The 20639-nt window shown below is 46.0% G+C and overlaps 1 protein-coding gene across 1 annotated transcript in view; it reads left to right on the top strand.

Annotated features, from left to right (window-relative positions):
- The window catches only part of LOC119391550 (methionine aminopeptidase 1), a 43322-nt gene that overhangs the window by 12514 nt on the left and 10169 nt on the right, over nucleotides 1-20639 (top strand). The window contains exons 8-12 of the mRNA XM_037659232.2: nucleotides 5395-5465; nucleotides 12056-12187; nucleotides 15986-16091; nucleotides 16490-16527; nucleotides 16663-16728. Coding sequence (XP_037515160.1) covers nucleotides 5395-5465; nucleotides 12056-12187; nucleotides 15986-16091; nucleotides 16490-16527; nucleotides 16663-16728 — 413 coding nt within the window. The remainder of the gene's footprint in view (nucleotides 1-5394; nucleotides 5466-12055; nucleotides 12188-15985; nucleotides 16092-16489; nucleotides 16528-16662; nucleotides 16729-20639) is intronic.

Raw genomic sequence — 20639 nt, 5'->3', positions numbered from 1 at the left:
TATACCTTTGTTGTAGTCAAATCATCTTGGCTGTTTCATCTCGGTGTTATACATATCTAGGCTTGTGTGAATAGTAAATTTTAGGTTCGAAGCGAACAGTGATTTTGGTCAATAATTTCGAATCGAATTCGAATAGTATATGTCACATATTATAAAGAAAAATGAGCATATTTGTCATGACCTATCCAACCTGCACAACGTTTTTTTTTAGATTGTAACAAGGCTTGTCCAAATGTCATTCTTTTTGGTTCAAAGGAAGCGGAAGCAACTTTGAATAGTAGCAGGATTTGGCTTTCGGTAGAATGCAAATAACCTGTAAAATATGTTAAATTTTAAAATTTACTATATTTGGAGCACATAAGTCGGTATAACAAGTTTTTAAACTTTAAAAAATGATGAATCGATGTGAGGGTAATATGTTCATTTAACTAGGGGTGTGCGAATATTCGAAATTTCGAATATTTTTCGAATAGTGTTTGCTATTCGATTCGATTCGCACTGGAATTTTACTGTTCGAGCTATTCGAACTTCCCAAAAACAAATACAGTCAACGTCCGATTGAAAGTGACCCCTTCAAATTTTTAATATGCTTCACCTCATTACACTCTCGCATTGCGGCAAAGCTGCCTTTCAAGCTCCGTTAGGGTCGAACTTTCCCAAGAGACAACGTCCGAATAGAAGTGGTCCCTAAATTTTCAATATGCTTCACCTCGTCACACCCCGGTATTGCGGCAAAGCTGCCTTTCAAGTTCCGTTACAGTCGAACTTTGCCAAGGCACGGTCAACGTCCGATTGAAAGTGGTCCCTAGTTTGCAATATGCTTCACCTCATGACACCCCGGTATTGCGGCAAAGCTGCCTTTCAAGTTCCGTTACGGTCGAATTTTGCCAAAAGACAGTCAACGTCCAATTGAAAGTGGTCCCTAGATTTTCAATATGCTTCACCTCATCACACCCCGGTATAGCGGCAAAGCTGCCTTTCAAGCTCCGTTACGGTCGCAAATGTACTAACTCAAGAAAACGCTGGTTCCAACATGGAGATGAAAGATGTGGCAGAGGTGGGGGCTCAATTAATGCTGTCTTGGACCTAAAATTTGAGCAGGAAGTCCGAAGAATCGGAAGCCGAAGCTTTTTAGCATCCAAAATTTCAGATGTTCTTATATATCGACGTCTATGAGGCCGTTTTGGAACTCCGGACTTAAAGGGAGCACACCCTTGTCTGCCACATCAGTTGGGCTTCCACAGAAGTTGAAAGAGGGGAGAGGCTGAGGAAATGTCATCTTTGCCTGTCACATGTAAAGTGTTGTCGGCAAGACTTTGGTTGCACCAAATCATGTACATAAATACAATTCGGCCTCTACATTGCCTCATTTTTGATAAAACAACTATGAAACATCACCCCGCCAGTGCTTCATCAACCTAGCAAAAAGAAACACTTTCATGTTGCTATCTCATAAGGATATGCTTAGGAATCCTCTCTAACTTTTTTTTTCTGCGATTTCGCTTCGACATATTCTAGAAATATTCGAGAAATATTCGAAAAAATATTCGATTCGATTTGCACTCACACTTCAATATTTGAATTCGCTTCGCACCCAAAATTTTCCTATTCGCACAGCTCTACATTTAACCTGGAAGTGGGGCTTCGCGGCAGTGAGGGTTTTTTCTGGAAAGGTGTATTCACGGTATAGCACCCTTCTACTGCAGTGAAACCACCTTTACAGGAGGTTACAGGCAGTGTGGATTTTTTCTGGAAAGGTGTATTCACGGTATAGCACCCCTCCACGGCAGTAAAACCACCTTTACAGGGGGGTTATAAGCGGACTAATATACACGTATTCGTTTATTTCGAAAGCTTCGAAATTTTCAATAATTTAAATTAGAATCGAAGCGAATTCGAATACTGTATTATTCGTTCGAATATTCAAAGTGCTCGAATATTCGCACAAGCCTATTCATATCCCATGACTCCCATTGTCTTCTTGCTTTTGTGAGAGAACCACATGGGCATCATTATAGTCAAACCAGGCTGTGGTATAGGGACCCAATTCTTTTGTAATAGCAAAGCATCAGCACCTTGCGGCATGCAAAAGTGGTCAAATAAGCCCCTTCGCGTGCCAATTACCGTAAAAACCGGAATATAGGTTGAATTTTTTTTCAAAAAACAGCCATAAAAAGTCGACCCCCGTCCATTGGCAGAAAACTTCGGAAGTCTGGCCTTTACGGGCAACTGAAGTCAATCTCCTCTGTTGCCATCACAATCATTGGCGTCGCTTTGTTTACTGCCAGCCTTGTGCCGTGGGCGGCCTCATTTCTCATTTTGCGCTTTTGTTGTTGTCTTGTGAATCTGTTTGGGCTCCGAGCTTTTTTTCTCATTCTCGACCGGTGGCCGACGACAGTTCACCGTAGCGTTCAAGAAAACGGCGATCGAGTTCGCGAAGGCACAAAGAAATCTGGTCTGAAGTGTGTGAAAGATGTGTTGGGATGCTAGCGCACGTGAACACGAGCGGGAGCCGTGAGTCACAAACAATAACTGAAAGTTTATTTTCGCCCGGCTGTTCTCGCTACTCCAATCTCGCAGGATACTCTTTCTTTGTTGCTTCCTGCAATGCCGGCAGCTCTGGTTACAGCGGCACGTATGGCTATGATCACTGGGCAGATCGAGTCCACCACAGAAGCATTCACTACTGGCAGACGCTGAAGGATCACATCACGACAGGCAGCGTATCTAGAGTTGGAGACGAAGGTAGCACAGTTTAACCGGGAGCCGCGCTCGCATCGTGATTGCTACCGGGGACCTCAAAGTGCATCCAAATTAAAGCTGTCAAGACTGTTGTGACGTTTTACGAAGATAATGCTTGAGCTAATCTTTTGGCTTTGTGCCAAGTGGAACTTACGTGTAAGTAAATGGCATTTTCACTGTGCACCATTTGAAATTGCTTTTGTTTCGCAGTAAAGGTACCTTCTGATACTTTGGCCGTTCCATGTACTTTTTTTTTTTTCTTTCGATTTTCAGTAGTTAAAAGTGGGGGGGGGGGGGTCACCCTATATTCCGGTCTTTACTGTGGCCCCGGGGATGGTAATTGGATGCATCAGATTTCCAATACTTTATTGCAAGGTTCTGGACAACTTGTTGCGAGAAAGTTAAATAGATACTAAGCAAAAATATTTTTAGAAGTAGTGTTGGAATCGTACTCGGAATATGCGCTTATTCAGATGTACAGTGTTTATTTCACGTAGTTTTGAACATATGGCTGTGTTTTTTGGTAGTTTATGAATACGTGCTGACTGCGTGCCAGCCCACGTGGCATGACGTCAAATTGCTTAACTGCGCAAGTTAGTGTGCTTCCATCTTGAACGTATAAACAGCGCGAAAGAACGAGGACGAACAAAAGAAACGACGGACAACGGCACTGACTCGCAACTAAAACTTCAGTTGCGACTCAGCGCCATTGTCTGTCGTTTCTTTTGTTCGTCCTCGTTCTTTCGCGCTGTTTATACGTTCAAGATGGAGGCATGACATGGTGCGGCAGGAGGCACAGATGCGCACACAGCATCAGGTGCTGCTATTTCAGGGACATGTCTGAGCTCTGCATCAAAGCAGAGCTTGTCAAAGTGTTCCAGATTAAGAAATTTAAGGCACATTTTTGGTTGCGATTGCGTACTCTTAGAAAGGTATGACGCGGAGTGTCTTGGCCGACTGTACCCACAGCCTTGTGCGTAGCAGTGTCTAGTTTCGCCATTGTGCCAGGTGCTTCACAAGCCACATCCCAAAGCACAAGGTGCACCAGTGAAAAGGAGGTTGCAGTTCAAAGCTACTGTGTACTAGATGCTGCATGTCATTTGCTGCAGTCTTTTTAAGTGAAGTTCCAGGCGATGGCTGATATTAGTGGGAATGACCCCAGTGTGGTAGTAATCTTATTTTAAAATCTAGAGCAATCACTTTGAATATGATGAGAAAAAAAGAATGTTGGCGTTGCTCCTAAGGGACACTGAAGAGAAAAACGATTTTTCTTGTACAGTAGACGCTCGATAATACAAACTCTGATTATTCAGACTTGCATTTAATTCAAACAAATCTTAAATTTTTGGTTGGCCTGCTATGTTTTCAATGTATTTTAAAGCCATTTAATTCAAACTTTTTGCTTGTCCATGCATAGAAATATCTGCTGCCTTTGTTGCTTCTAGCTGAACAGTCGCGTCTTTGTGTAACTAGCGATTGCCTGCCTACAAAATGGCCAGACCGTGTGCACCAACAATCGCATGCTGACGAGGAAGAAAAAAAACGAGACGGTCTGGCTTTGGTCGATCACGTGCCGAACGCTTCTTCAAGTTGCTTTTGCCGCAGTACACTGGTATCGTGTGGGAAAGCATCCCAAGTTTGGGAAGGGGCTACCAGCTGTCAGCGTACGCAATGCATTTCGTCCCTTAAAGGGACCCTGAAGCAGTTTTTTGGAGTTTTGTCACCGTTTAGGCTAGAGCATCATCAAATCATTCGCGCCACAAATTTAGCGACACACCGTGTACCAAGGCCGCTACGGACAATTATATCTATATCCTCCTTCTGACCACTGCCTTGCTGCCTCAACTCATGAGGCACGCTGGCATTGTTGGCGATTGCAACGCTCTCATAAGCACACTAGACTGAGCTTCGCCCAGTCATGGCCTCCGATATTGCTCACCGATAGGTTGCGCGCAATCTCAAAGTCCCAGTGGGCCCGGCAGCACGCTGTCTGGCAATACAGACTAAGCTCGCGGAGTGATTGATATCTAGCTTGTATTCACAAACCAATCTTATCCTTATCTTTTACCCTCCTTGCCTTTTCGGCACCTTAACGCGTTTCATAAGCAACCCTTATGCTAAAGCCTAACCCAGTCTCGCTCCCATGCTCACTCCTTATGACGACAAGGCCAGCTTCTGTAAGGCTGCCCTAATAAAGATTAAGGTGAGTTGCTGAAACGCACTGTGACCTTTTCTTATCCTTACACTTTTGCCTTCCTTATGAAAGGGCGCCTTATAGCGCTAAGTTAAAGTTGGTTTGTGAATACGGGCCTAAGAGGGTGTTCGCATCTACTCAACTGGCATATTGCAAGTGCCTGGGCAAATGCTGCATTTTACGCATTTTTCAGCTTGGGCACCCGAAATCAACATCAAATGTCTACCAAAGGTAGACATTTGATCGTTGCAATTTTGTGCATGTTGAAGTTGAGAAGGTTCGCGTAAGCTTTGTCTCGAGCCTCGTTTTGGAGTTTGCATTCTGCAAGCATTGTTCTGTACGTGTTATCATTCCTTTCAAAGCTCTTTTTTGTTTGGGAGGGGGGGAAGAACTTGAAATGCCTGCATGTAACACTGTAGTACGCTAAGATGACCGTACCTTGTCTTCCATTTGTTAAGGTCTGTGAATGAAGTAATCTGCCATGGGATCCCTGACATGCGGCCACTTCAAGATGGCGATCTTTTGAACGGTAAGGGGAAATAATTTTCTGTTGTGCTACATTCTGGACCAGCGCAAGTTTGCGTTTGTCTAAAATGAAGCTTCACAGTGTGAGACTTCGTGATGCCAGCAGGCATTATGTTGCGCTGTTGCCTCCTACTGTCAGCAGAAATAGGAGCGGTATGAGAAATGTTTCCTTTGCCTTGGCTTCATATTATAGCTTTATAGGGGACCACTATGAGGTGAAATATCTTTTATAGGTAAAAGCATTTTATGCATGGCATACGACGATGGGAGAAGGCCATCCCAGCAGTTATTTTGTTATATCAATAATATACGTGCTTATTTGATGCCTTTCTGCTGTATTGAGATTAAGTTGAATTTCAAGGTAATGAATACAAACATGGTTGACTTTTGTTGTTCTACCTTGTCAAGATCGCTAAAATCTGCTTAAAGGGACACTGCAGTCAAATGATTGTTGAAATAGCTTTCCAGAAACCTCGTAGTGCTTGTTTCGTGCCAAGGAAATTCTTATTTTGAATGAAAATAAGATTTAGTGGTCCGCACAGTGTTAGTGCCCTTCAAATTACGTGCCTGAAAAGGCTTTCCGACGTAGCATTTGCCTTGCCCAACATTGCCTGCCTTTACTGCCCGGCAGCCGACGCTGTGGTTTCTGCTTTGAAGGGCACATTACACAACATCACATAGACACGGCATTTGGTCAAAGTTTCCGTTAGAGTGACTTTCACGAGCGTGCAAGGTACACGCAGCAGTATGCGATAACGAAACTAGCACTGAGACGCGACCCTGCGAGCGGAGCACAACCCTGTGAAAACGGAACTTTTGCACAGCTCGCGCCATTCTCCAATGTAACGTCAAGTTCTTTCTTCCATGAATCAAACAAATGCACAAGCAGCGTTTTATTATGTCTTGCAATGCTTGGAATGTTCTTTTTTTTTATCATAAGTAGCTTGAATACTAGTGATGAGAACTAACAGACAATAATGCCAAGGAAAGTATAGGGGACGTTATTTGTAGTAATTGGAATATAAATGTGAAGAAAGTAAAGTGGACGAAAAGACAACTTGCCGCCGGCAGGGACCGAACCTGCGACCTTCGAACAACGTGTCCGATGCTCTACCACTGAGCTACGGCGGCGGTCATCCTCCTGTCCACTTTATGGGGTATAAATGCGTAGTTAAACGTAGGAGTGTTAGTCAGCACCGATTGCAGCCATGGCGGCGAGTGTGGAAATGCGCATATATGCCCCATAAAGTGGACGGGAGGATGACCGCCGCCGTAGCTCAGTGGTAGAGCATCGGACGCGTTATCGATTTGGACTATATACGGGACATGACGGCAAAATCCCGTTGAGTGTGTCCATATAATTACTATCGCCATTACTATCGACAGTGGTTCTCAAATTCCCAGATGCTTGTTTTATTGCGTGCAGAACACTTTTTAAGCCACTTTTGCTGCAGTACATCGGTGTTCTGTGGAAAAGCGTACTGAGATTTAGAAGTGGCTATTAGTACTAGCTGTCAGGGACCCAGCACATTTTGTTCCTTAATTACTCATTCGTGCACGTGCCATGTAATTACGTGTACTAGTATGATCGCTGACGTCTAAAAAATTATTGGCAATCATTTGTAGCTGCTGTTTATGGCATTTCTGCGGCCTTGAGACACAGTAGACAAAAGCGTACGCCAATTTTCTGTTTTCGCCACCCCCACTTGCTCCTGCTTTACAAATCTGCCGAATTTTGAGGTTGCCAGGTTCGCAGGTCCACATTAGCATTTGCAGTGCCTGTCGAAATATTTCACAGGCCCTGCAAATGCCAATGTGGACTTCATTGTTCGCACTGTAGGGTGGCTCAACACACTGCTTTTTATTGAAATAGCAGTGTTCACGTGCACTGTGCCCAAGTTATCTGATATTGAATGGTTTGTACGTATTTTGTATTTTCTAAAAGTAAGCCTTCTTTGTTATACTGCGCCAAATTTGGGATTTCGTGCTAAAAAATTCAGATTTTTTTTTTTTTTTTTTTTCGTAACCTGCTCCAAATTTGGATTGTTGTGCTCCAAAAGCAACATTTTGCTGCTCCAAAAATTGCTCCAAATCCTGTTTTGGCTGTTGCACCCCTGCACCTCAGTTGGACGACGACGACCAGAACAAAATCGCAGCCACGGGCGAGATTCGCGAAGTTAATCGAGCTTTTCTGACTGATTTTTACACTCCTCCCAGCTCTTTCGTCCATCGCCGCACTATAGTCGGATACAGCTTATGAAGACAGGAAAGGCCCCGCCCAGACGACCGAAGCGCAGCAGCCGATTGCCTCCGCGACTAAAGAAATAGTCCCGCTCATGACGTCAGTCCCGAGTGCGCGCCCATTGGTGCAGGCTTGTGTTGATCCGCCTTTGAGGAGGAAATGCCGCTGCCTTCTAAAGTTGTATCCGACTATAGATAAGCAATGTAGTTTGACGATTGAGGAAACAAGCACGGGGCGGAACTAGGCTTGTGCGAATATTTTAGCACTTTGAATATTTGAACAAATATTACAGTATTTGAATTTGCTTCGACTTGAATTTAAATTATTTCGAAATAAACGAATAGGTGCATATTAGTCCGCATGTAATCCCCCTGCAAAGGTGGTTTCACTGCAGTGAAGGGGTGCTATACCGTGAATCAGGCCCGTAGCCAAGGGGGGGGGGGAGCCTAGGGGCCTGGGCTTCCACCAAATGTTGGTGAAGTACGTGTTTTTACCAAAAATACATAACAAAAATAGGTGTTTTTCTCAGGTAGTCAAGGTTTTCAGCAAGTGCCCTGCCCCCCCTCCCCCCCTTCCGAAAAAATTCCTGGCTACGGGCCTGCCGTGAATACACCTTTTCAGGAAAAATCCGCACTGCCACGAAGCCCCACTTCAAGGTTAAATGAGCATATTACCCTCCCATCTAATCATCATGTTTCAAGTTTCAAAGCTTGTTATACTGGCTTATATGCTCTAAATATAGTAAATTTTGAAACGTAACATATTTTACAGGTTATCACTTGCATTCTACAGACAGTCAAATCCTGCTACTATTCAAAGTTGCTTCCACTTCCTTTGAACCAAAAAGAATAACATTTGCACATGCCTTGTTTCAATTTTAAAGAATATTATGTAGATTAGTTGGGTCATGACAAATATGCTCATTTCTCTTTATAATATACAATATATAAAATTTGAATTCGGTTCGAAATTATTCTACTAAATCACTGTTCGCTTCAAATTTGCTTCGTGCTTAAAATTTCCTATTCGCACAAGCCTAGTTTTTTCTAGTTTCGGTACCGAAAATAGTTTTGTTGCCAAGTTTTTTTTCTTAGGTATCCACTTGCATTTCAAAGATGACATTTGGCAGGTAGCATTATCTCCAGCCAGAGTGCCTACGAATCGGCTTTTTGAGGTGTGCAAAATTTGGAAGAAAATTATATATGATAAATGATGAATGAGAAAATGATAAATAAATAAATAAAAATAAAAAATATGCATTATGTGAATACCTCTTTCAGATACAGGGAAAAACGGTTCCTCAACATGGTCAAAAATGCATGGGACGTACAGGGCTTACCCTGTGCCCTTAAGTTGTAGGAAATAAAGCCTTTGTTTGCATGTTGCTCTGCATGTATACTCTGGCAGAAAAATGTAATATAGTCACTGAAAAACTTTTTACGCACCTGATTTTTTTTTCACTGGTGTTATTACTTGGGCTTCCCATAGCCACCGTCTGAGATTCTGAGATTTCAGTGTGCAATGCAAACTGAAATCTCAGATAGCAACTTTCATCAGAACTGATGATTAAGAAAAATTATAAAGAGCAGGATTCATAGCGACAGGATGCGGTTATCTCGAGCACTAGCGGATGCCAGTCATTACTGTTTTTCTTGTCACGTTGCAATCCTTGAGCGCTGTGCAGTCAAACCCACTTACAACGATACTGGTTCTAACAGTATATTGGATATACAGGAGTGCAACAGCTGCGCCAATTGCGCCAATGATACAATTCCTTATTTTTGCGCCAAGCTGAGCCAAAACCGTGAAATTTGTTGAAATTGCACCACGCTGCGCCAGAATGCCTGACCAGCTTCAAAATTTTCTCAGTTGCGCAAATTTTAGCGAGAAATGGAGGCCGCGTTGGTCATCTGCACTGTGGGCATCATCATCCAATACAGACGTGCAAACCCTAACCCTAAAAAGTCACAGTTTCACCGCATGGAGGAAGCAATGAATGCGACAGCAACAAATTGTAGTGTTATACAAAGTGAGGCTGGCAGCAAACTCTTTTATATCCAATCTCGCGCAGCTCTACAAAACGTTGGTGTGAGAGAATACGGCCGCACCAGGGAAAAATGCTCTTTCTGCACAGTGTCTTCGCGTTGAGAGCACAGCACGTAGAAGGGTATACGAGCCGCCCGCTGATGGCTGCAGAGATAGCGCGCACGCCAGCGATCGCTGATATTTAGAAGGGGCTAGCTGTTAGGGACACAGTACATTTTGTTCCTTAATTACTCATTCGAGTTCGCGCCGTGTAATTAAGTGTACTAGTATGATCGCTGACGTGTAAAAGCTTATTGGCAATCATTTGGAGCTGCTGTGTATGGCGTTTCTGCAGCCTTGAGAAACAGTAGACAAAAACGTACACCAGTTTTCTTTTTACGCCACCCCTACTTGTTCGTGCTTTATGAATCTTCCGAATTTCGAGGTTGCCAGGTTCGCAGGTCCACATTAGCGTTTGCAGCACCTGTCGAATTATTGGACAGGCCCTGGAAATGCTAATGTGGACTTAGTCATTGTTTGCACCGTGGGTGGCTTAACACACTGCTTTTATTGAAATAGTGGTGTATACATGCACTGTGCACATGTTAGCTGATGTTGAATGGTTCGTACGTATTTTTCTTTGGTTTTCTAAAAGCAAGCTTTCCTTGTTATACTGCTCCAAATTCTTTGTTATACTGCTCCAAATTTCGGATTTCGGGCTAAAAAAATTCAGGTTTTTTTTTTTTTTTTTCGTAACCTGCTACAAATTTCGGATTTTTGTGCTTCAAAAGCAACGTTTTGTTGCTCCAAAATGCTCCAAATGCTCTTTCGGCTGTTGCACCCCTGGATATAACGAGCAGCTCTGTACGGTGAACTCTGGTATGTCTTCTGTTTGTACAATATTCCAGTGCCATTGTATAAGGTGTAAAAATTAAATCTGCCTGCTGGGTGTCTGTGCGGAAGGATTTTTCTTGCTCCTTATCAGACTAGAAGTGTGGGAGACTGATGGTACCACTTGCCATCCCATACAAAAAAAAAAAATCCATTCTAAGATGCTACATTGTTCGACATATGTTATGGCCCCATGAGTAGGTTTGGCCATATAAGACTCAGCATTTGCACGATTTTTGGGGTGATGAGCACGTGCCATATTATCTGTCTTTGTAAAGTGCCACTTTTCTAAGCTTCACCTGTCAAGTCTCTCTTTCAAAAGTTGCTGAAGTAAAGAGAAGATGAGTGGTACGTAAAGAAACAAAAGGGTTGGGGTCTATGACTGCATTGTGAGTTAGCTTGACACAGAAAATACCACACACACGAAGGGGAACCGAGAATGCATTCGTAGCAGTGGAATAGACGTCTTCATGCACACTCTTTCCCACAAAGAAAGTAGCCCACTGGGCAACTGTTCGCGTGATATTTTCTGCACACAACAAACAAGGGGAGCTTTGCAAGATCACATCACCCAAAAACGTGGCTTTCTCAAGCTGTGAAAAAAAAAAGCGTCTTGTCAGATCCGTAGATTGTGTGTGTTGTGTTGTGCACAAGTTTCCGTTATCATCCGGAAAGTATCTTATTGCTCAAATGAGTAGGTGTCTTAACGACAGATTATACGAGCACACTTTACAATCCAAAAAAAGATTTAAAATCAGCTGGAGGGTATCTGGCTTTTCATTGTAAGGGCTGTGGTTGTAATGCTAATATGAAATGATGCATGGTCATCCGCCATTATCAAAATCAACTCGCACAATGAGTAAGAGAAACTGAAGCAATTACAGAATTGGGAGGCGTGTGCAAGTTTGTCCTGTATTGATTTGTTGGGAAAGGAAATGACGTATCTCAGTTTAACGGCATGTGTAGGATGAGTTGCGTTTCTTGGAGCCTGCAGTGTGTATAAGAGAACTGGATCAGTGGTTATGAAATTATCCGATTCTCGTTTCCTCTTCATGCGCTTCGTGTTTTCTTTTCTGTGTCACGTTGATTCTTGCTGCAGTAAAGAAGCAGATTGTTGAGAACCAAGATAAAAGACAATCTGTGTAGCCAGTGTGCAGTTTCATGCGTTGTTCAGTCTAGAATGGCAGGAGGCCAGTCTGCTGAATGAGCAAAAGCACTTGCATCTATCTAATGCATTTCTTTATTGTCGTATTGTGCTATTTTAATTTCCTCTCCCCAGAATTAGTGTCTGTTAACCAGTGTTCCTACTGTACTTGAACGCAAGAATGTGATGGAATGAAATCTGCAATGACTATTGTGTTCATTGTGTTAAAAGGTGAGCTTTTACCACATGTGAGACCTCACGTACCCCATTTCCTTTTCAACTGTGCTTGCAGTGGACATAACAGTGTACCACCGAGGCTTCCATGGTGATTTGAATGAAACTGTGTTCATCGGGAATGTGGATGAAAGTGGCCGCAAGCTCGTTCAGGTGACTTACGAGTGTCTCAGCAAGGCTATCGAAGCAGGTACTTGGCTTTTATACGTCACATACCACTTGCCAGTCTATGCTTCTTGGCTCATGGATAAAATCGCCATCAACTGAAATTTGTGTGGAGTAGGCCATGCAGTCTGTTCAATATTGCATAGTACCGCAATAATAAAACACCAGAATTATTTTGCAGTTCTGGAGAAGTTTAACCTAGAAGAAAACTTCCAGGACATTAACACATTTATCCAGACATTGTACTAGCTAGCACGACTGCTGCCATTGGGAGACGAACTATATAAGACAGAACGAAAAAAACAACACGAACGTGCGTACAGCCGCCCATTTTTTAACCTGATCGCGCGAGTGTTGCCCGCGATGTCGATAAGCGCCGTATGACTGAGCGCAGCGGGGAGATGAATGAGAATATGTGCATGCGCACGATGAACAGTCCAGTGCAGCTTCGTTTCGTCTGCCATGCTGTTATGTGAAACGGACTTAACCCCACCTGCTTTTTTGTCCTTGCTTTTTTATCCTGTTTTTTGTTTGCACTGGCAGATATCTTTTTTGCCTCAGGAAAGTGCTGCGTGAACCACAGGAAAAAGAAAAACAAATGCTGACAAGCACATACGTAGTATAATCAGCGGGTATATATCACATCCCATCCATCTCACACGCGAACACGTGGCCTTTTTTTTGTAGTTTGATGGCAGCATTCAGAAAAGAAAAAAGGATGACGGTAACGGTCCTTAAAGGGGCCCTCCAACACTATTCAACCCCCAATTTTTTACTTGCGGATTGTGTAGATTGGTGGCTGGGGATAATTTTAGCATAGGTCTAAGCACCGATATCAAGTTATTTAGTATTTTAATCACACAATAAAGTCGCTACAGCGCTGCTGATCGCATCAGCGCATAGTGGTGCTCGCCAGAACTATTGTGGGCAGAAATGACGACGATGCGCGCCAGCCTGTGGTTGGATAAAGGTAACGTTAGAAGTGATCGTGGCGTGGCATCAAAGTTGAGATTTCTGTTGGGTTTCGTCTTTCTTTTCTGTGCTTTTTCAATGAACTCCAAATAGACGCCATCGTAACAAAAGAGATCACTACAACTACAAAGCACGACAGAGGCGCTGGCTGCCATTTCGCCTCTGGTTTTTTTGCCTGCGCCAGTCGGATGTCCATACGAAACGCTTCTCTCTTCCCTCTTTTTGTGTCTGTACGTTTGCGAGCTGCCTCTTTCCGCACGTGCAGTAGGCTCTTGATTGTTATTGAAGCGGTGCAAGTACCGTATTTACTCGATTCTACCGCGCCCTCGATTGTAACGCGCACCCGTTTTCCGCGACCAAAAAAAAAAAAAAGTAATACATCGATTGTAACGCGCACCCATTTTTCGTGAGAGAAAAGAACAAAAAAAGTCCGTAGGAGTCAAACTTCGCACATTCAGAAGAACATATATTTGGGTTTTAAAGAACTAAAGTTTCAAAAAAGTAAAACACAAAGTCAAAAAGCGGGCCTTGCCGCTAAAACTGTCACCACTACGGCGGCGATACGAGTCGCGTAATGGATCAGACCTCGTCGCTGTCGGACAACTCCTTGTCGCTGTCAACGCTCTTCGATTTCGGAAAACCGGCCCTGCTTTGGTCCACTGAAACCTTTTCGTGAAGCTTTTCTGTAAAAATCTTCTGCTTCTGTTTGCGCCAGTCTCGCACGCACGTTTCGGGAACTCCGAACTATATCCGAACGACCGCGATGCGGCCCGATTTCCGTCCGTCTCTCTGCACATGTAATAACTATTCTTCTAAATGCGGCATCGTGGTACACTCGTCGAGTATTTGGAGTCGGCACTTCCATGCCGTCGATGCAAACGCAGAACGGGATGACAATCTCCTCAGCACACGTACGAACTGAAAAAATGGCAGAAATCGTAGGAGGCGGCCATATTGAAATGTCGATGGCAATAGGATAACCGAGTTTCTTTTTTTTTTTTCGGTACTCGATTCTAACGCGCATGCGATTTTTGGACTCGTTTTTCCGGAAAAAAGGTGCGCGTTAGATTCGAGTAAATACGGTATTCTTCTTCGTTAAATGACCTTGTAATTCGTCGTGCTGCTCACCGAACAACCCGTGTAGGGGCGATCGTGTTTCACTGCCCTTGGCGCTCCACAAATTCACTTCTCAGAATGAAAGGAGGGAATGACATGGAATGTCATTGTAAGGAACAGCAGACAAAGCCTTGCCAGCCTCGCTTCAAAGCAGTAGTGCCCGCTCAAGTTCTGACAAGTCAGGTGTCAGGCACCACATTTGTTACTATGGCAACGTCAACAATACGTTGTAAAGGACAAGCAACAATGGTGTGCAAGCTTCCCCTACATAGGAGCATTCAGCTCATTTCATTGGGGCTCTCTGAAATGTCACAGGGTGAGTGAAATGCGGTCACGTGACCCCGTGAAAATCGACTTTAGGGCAGGCATTTCTTTTCTGGTAGTATTTTGAATTCTCTAGATCGAATAACTTCGGATTGCATGCCGCTACCCGTCCACACTAACGTGTCCATACTTCAGTCTACGCAACCCACGAGTAAAAAAGCGGGGCGTTGAAGAGCGTTGGAGGGCTCCTTCAAAAGAAGCGGGGTTGGTGTTTGGTTCCCGGAACAGCCTAGTATAGACAGGTGCACAGGACTGCTCATCGAGCGCATGCACGTATTCTCGTTCATTTTGCCGCCGTGCTTCGTTACATGGCGCTCATTGACTCGGCGGTTGACACTCGCAAGTGCAGGTTTAAAAAATGGGTGGCTGTACATAGCTAAATAAAGCTATTGTGCAATTTAGCTTAATGTTTGCCAGATGCAACATTGGACAAATGTTGCACAAGTGCTGTCAAAAGGGTCTACATCTGCACTGAACGTTCTCTCTGGCTGCTCCAAACTTGCTCCAAAACGTCTTTCTGGATGCACCAAGCCTGCTACAAAAGGCACTTTTGCCTGCTCCCAGGACTGCTCCCAAACCCATGTACCCTGTTCCACCTCTGATTATGCGAGTACGTTCATTACGCAAGTAACTGTGGTAGGTGGCCCATGGTGGTAAAAAAAAAAGAAGGGAGAGAGGGAGAGGAAAAAAAAAGTTTCTGCAACTACAGGTACCCTGTGAACAGATCGCCGCTGTTTGCTTTTGGGAGTGTGCATCCCTTGCAGAAAATGAAAATAACACCGTCACCATGAGATGACACGCTGTATTCATGCAGAATTAAGAGTAGCATAGGCACGAACAATCCTTGCTGCACAGACACTGCCACGGCAAATGTGCACATATGGTACAGCAAGCATCCCAGTACAGCGTGTGCTTGGTAGGCAATGCGCTGCACTTAAAAAGCTAGCAACAATCAGCTCCACGCTGCAGCAAATACTGCATTTCAATGAAGTGCACTGGTTTTTCACTCAGTAGCATTAATTTCCACATTTTTATGTATTGAAATCAAAATGAACAGTAAAAGTATTACTGAGGATGTTTTCGTGATCATGAAATCAACCAATGGCTGTGTGCATCCCACTGACTACATACTCAGTCCCGCTGACTGTGTAGTTTGCCAAGATGAAAGCGAGCGATTTTTAGCTGTCTTTGAAAAGAAATTGTAGATTCCCTGCTGTTTGTAGTTCTGTAATACTATTTGGCTCGCATGTTCACAGGTGCCTTGACTACTCATCAGCAGTGTTTTCTGACTGTTCAAGAAGTGTTGCAGGGCCCCTTTAATAAGACTTGCATAACTTGTGTTAGCTGTTGGTGTGTGGTTACTTTCACTCTGCTTTTGTCATGTTGACTAGGTCATTATTTTGGAATGCAGTTCAACCAGGCATGCGGTACCGGGAGATTGGAAACATCATCCAGAAGCATGCCCAGTCGCATGGCTTTTCAGTTGTGCGCAGTTACTGTGGCCATGGCATTCACAGGTAAAAAGGCAGCTGTTTTTTGTCATCAAGGCTCGCCGCAATGCAGCACACAAAGTAGTGCAGACCTAATGCGCCGCTAATTTGCAGCGGTTCTTTTCGTGCATGTCCAGAGCTCTCAAGCAGCGTGTGATGGTACACATGATTGCTTGAGATAATTAAGGACAGCTTGACCAGATTTCAGTTTCATATTTGGTAAAAGCACCCACTTCATGGCAGTTGCCGGAAAAAAAAACCTGTAAGGAAAGCGCGCTTTTTTTTTAAGAGTTTATTGTACTGTTATAGAAAGTTTAGTAAATGGTTTAGAGCCTATTTTCTGCTGCTGGTTTCAATGTGTGGTTCTCTGCTCATACCGTTTCTTTCTTTGTTAATAATAGTGCTTTCTTTACATCTTTTTCCAGATTATTCCACACAGCCCCTAGTGTCCCGCACTATGCTAGTAAGTGAACGGCCAAGCCTTGCTTGGGTTGTTTTCAGTATTTCGCCATATTGTGACATTACATTTTATGCAGATGTGATCTGTTGACCAGTCATTCCTAGGATTTCCTGTCTCACTCTTTGCCTTGTCTTGCAGAAAACAAAGCCATTGGTGTGATGAAAGCTGGCCACTGTTTCACTATTGAACCCATGATATCGGAAGGTGCGTGCTACTTCAATGCAGTCTTTTGCTTCTCATGGTTTACCGAAGGGCAAATTGCCCCGCCACGGTGGTCTAGTGGTTATGGCGCTCGACTGCTGACCCGAAGGTCGCGGGATCGAATCCCGGCCGCGGCGGCTGCATTTTCGATGGAGGCGAAAATGTTTGAGGCCCGTGTACCTAGATTTAGGTGCACGTTAAAGAACCCCAGGTGGTCGAAATTTCCAGAGCCCTCCACTACGGCGTCTCTCATAATCAAATCGTGGTTTTGGGACGTTAAACCCCAGATATTAATTATTATTACCGAAGGGCAAATTCTTGTTATAGCATATCTACTTTTCCAAAGTCTTTCATTTTGACATTGAAGTGTTGCGTGACAGAATCAAGTGAAGCGTGCACGAGTGAAGCATGCAGAAATTGCTGTACGAGGTTACTGGCAAGGTAAAGGTTTTGGGCCCTGAAGCCCCTCCATTCATGCGCCAACACTGCTTTTGCTAAGTAGCATGAACTAAGGGTGTGCGAATGTTTGAACGTTAGAATATTTTTCTAATAGTGTTTGCTATTTGATTTGATTCGCACTGGAATTTTACTATTCGAGGTATTTGAACTTCCGGAAAATAAGTATAATGGTTTTGTGGTGAACTCTAAATGCGCCGCAGTGAAGCCGTGGCGCTGCCAGCGTGAGGAAGAACGACATTCCCTTTCCTCCCTCTGCGCCGTAACAAAGGCACGAAGGAGGCGCGGAGAGGGAGAGAAGGAAAACCAGTTCGCCGAGAAATAAAGCTAGTTGGTACCGAGACTCTCAACAACACGCCTCGTCTCTGCGTCGCTCACGCGTACCAACAATTGGTGACCCGCAGTCCCGAACATGGAACACCACGACGCCGTCGCCAGCCCGACAGTAGCTGTGTTAGACGTGAAGCTTCCTCCCTTTTGGACCAGCGACCCGGCACTTTGGTTCGCCCAAGTAGAATCGCAGTTCGCCGCCCGCCGCATCACCGCCGACCACACCAAGTACCACCACGTGGTCGCCAACATCCCACCTGCCACAGCGAGCGAGGTGCGCGACATTCTGCTTGCCCCACCAGCCGAAGATGCCTATCGAGTGCTCAAAGAGACGCTGATTCGCCGTCTAACCCCTTCGGAGCCGGAGCGCCTGCAGCAGCTGCTACGCGAGAACGAACTGTGCGACCGCCGACCCAGCCAACTGTTGCGTCACATGCAGCAACTAGCGGGCTGCACAGCAGGTCTCGACAGTCGCCTGGTGCAGGAGCTTTTCCTTCAAAGACTGCCCGCAACCGTGCGGATAGGCGTCACGGCCTCCGGAGAGACGGACGTTTCCAAGATCGCCGAAATGGCTGACCGACTCATGGCCGTCGCCACGCCAGCAGTTGCCACGGTGCTCGCCGAAGCCTCGCCCTCTCCCGCCTTGTTGGAGATTCGTGCGGAAATTTCTCGCCTCGCCGACACCGTCGCGGCGCTGCAGTCAAGCGGAAGCCAAAGCACACGGCGGAGTGCTACACAACAACAGCGGCAGCTGTGCTGGTACCACCGTAAGTTCGGTGATACTGCACGGAAATGCGTGCCGCCGTGCGAGAAATCGGGAAACGCGCCGAGCCAGCACTGACGGCGACAAGTGCCACCGGCTCAGCGGAAAGTCGCCCGTCGGTCTTCTTCCTGACTGATCGCGAGAAAGGCACCCGTTTCCTGGTCGACACTGGGGCAGAAGTGAGCGTTGTGCCGGCGTCGCCAGCCGATCGCAAAGGCCCGTGTTCGTCACCGTTGCAAGCTGTAAATAACACGACGATACCGGCGTACGGGCACCGCTCACTCTCGCTGGACCTGGGCTTCAAGAGGACATTTCGGTGGATATTTGTGGTAGCTGACGTAAAATTTGCTATCCTGGGAGCAGACTTCTTGCGTCACTTTGGACTGCTTGTTGATGTACGCAACCGGCGTATACAGGATCCCCTCTCACAAGCAGAAGTGTGCGGAAAGCCGTCTAAGCATCCGCCTCTCAGCCCTACACTCGTGATACCACCGGGCACCGCCCGTTTTACGGCTATCCTACGCGAGTTCCCCGAGCTGACGCGGCCGCCACAGACCGGCGGGGTCGTCACACACAATGTATGTCACCACATTTCCACCACAGGGCCCCCGGTTTACGCACGCCCACGCCGCCTGTCCCCCCAGAAGCTGCAAGTAGCACGACAGGAGTTCGACCACATGCTCGAGCTCGGCATAATCCGCCCATCCGCTAGCCCTTGGGCATCTCCACTACACATGGTGCCAAAGTCTACACCAGGAGACTGGCGGCCCTGCGGGGATTATAGAGCCCTCAACCGAGCAACCGTGCCCGACCGTTATCCGCTACCTCATATTCACGACGTCATGGCCAACCTGCATGGTGCGACACTGTTCTCCAAGATCGACCTCGTACGTGCCTACCATCAAATTCCCATGGCCTCAGAAGACATCCCGAAGACGGCGATAACAACGCCATTCGGCCTGTTCGAGTTCCTCCGCATGCCTTTCGGCTTGAGAAACTCCGGACAGACATTCCAGCGCTTTATTAACGGCGTTTTGCACGGCCTCGACTTCTGTCATGCGTACCTCGACGATCTACTCATCGCAAGCAGCACACCAGATGAACATGAGGTGCATCTGCGATCCGTGTTTCAGTGCCTGGCAGAGCATGGAATACTGGTGAACACGGACAAGTCTGAGTTTGGGGTGCACAAGCTGACGTTTCTTGGCCACGTCATCTCGAACTCCGGAATTAAACCTCATCCAGACAAGGTTAAAGCTGTCGAGCAGTTCCCACAACCCAGCACTAAACGTCAGCTCCGTGAGTTCCTTGGTCTCGTGAACTACTACCGCCGTTTCATCCCCCAGTGTGCCACTATTCTACAGCCTCTCCACCTCCTGCTGTCGACACACGAAGGTGCCGCTAAGGATACAAAGGATGCCGCTAAGGAGCTCTACTGGACGGAGGGCGCCCAAGCGGCCTTCCAAGAGATCAAGAGACGTCTTGCCGACGCCGCGCTTCTCACTTACCCGCAACCGGGAGTTCCGCAGTGCGTCATGGTCGACGCATCGAACGTAGCTGTGGGTGCCGCACTTCAACAACTCATCAAAGGAGTGTGGCGACCAATCGCTTTCTTTTCCCGGAAACTGACATCCACCGAACAGCGGTACAGCACCTTCGGGCGCGAACTGCTGGCCCTCTACGCGACAATCCGGCACTTCCGGCATTACCTAGAAGGTACCGAATTCTTTGTCTTGACGGACCACAAGCCTCTCATGTATGCCTTGCGTTCACTGAATGCTGAGGGGGGCGCCCATACAGCCCGCGAACTGCGGCAGATGTCATACATATCTGAATTTACCACGGACATCCGCCACATCAAAGGAGTCGACAACGCTGTCGCCGATGCCCTTTCGCGCAGCCCGGTCAGCGCCATAACCTGTCCCACAGGAATAGATCTCAGCAAAATGGCGGCTGCTCAACGGGATGACGACGAATTGCGCCGCCTACAAGAAACGTCGACGTCACTAAACCTGCAGTGGTTACCCTTGCCAGGTACAGAAGGGCTTTGCTGCGACACGTCTACTAGCAAGCCACGACCATTTGTGCCCATGCACTTCCGTCGCGAGGTATTCGCATCGCTACACGAGATGTCACACCCGGGAATCCGAGCTACGCAAAAGCTCCTAACGGCACGTTTCGTATGGCCCGGCATCAACCACGATTCCCGACAATGGACTCGTGAGTGCCTCGCATGCCAGCGCTCCAAGGTACAGCGTCACACCGTGACACCGTTGGAGACGTTTCCCGGGCCAGATGCTCGATTTGACCACATACACGTCGACATCGTCGGGCCGTTGCCACCCTGTCAGGGCCAAATGTATCT

This window comes from Rhipicephalus sanguineus, chromosome 1, assembly GCF_013339695.2.
Source record: "Rhipicephalus sanguineus isolate Rsan-2018 chromosome 1, BIME_Rsan_1.4, whole genome shotgun sequence".
NCBI lineage: Eukaryota > Metazoa > Arthropoda > Arachnida > Ixodida > Ixodidae > Rhipicephalus > Rhipicephalus sanguineus.
The sequence above is the reverse complement of the archived record's forward strand: the minus strand, read 5'-3'. Positions and strand labels throughout refer to the sequence as shown.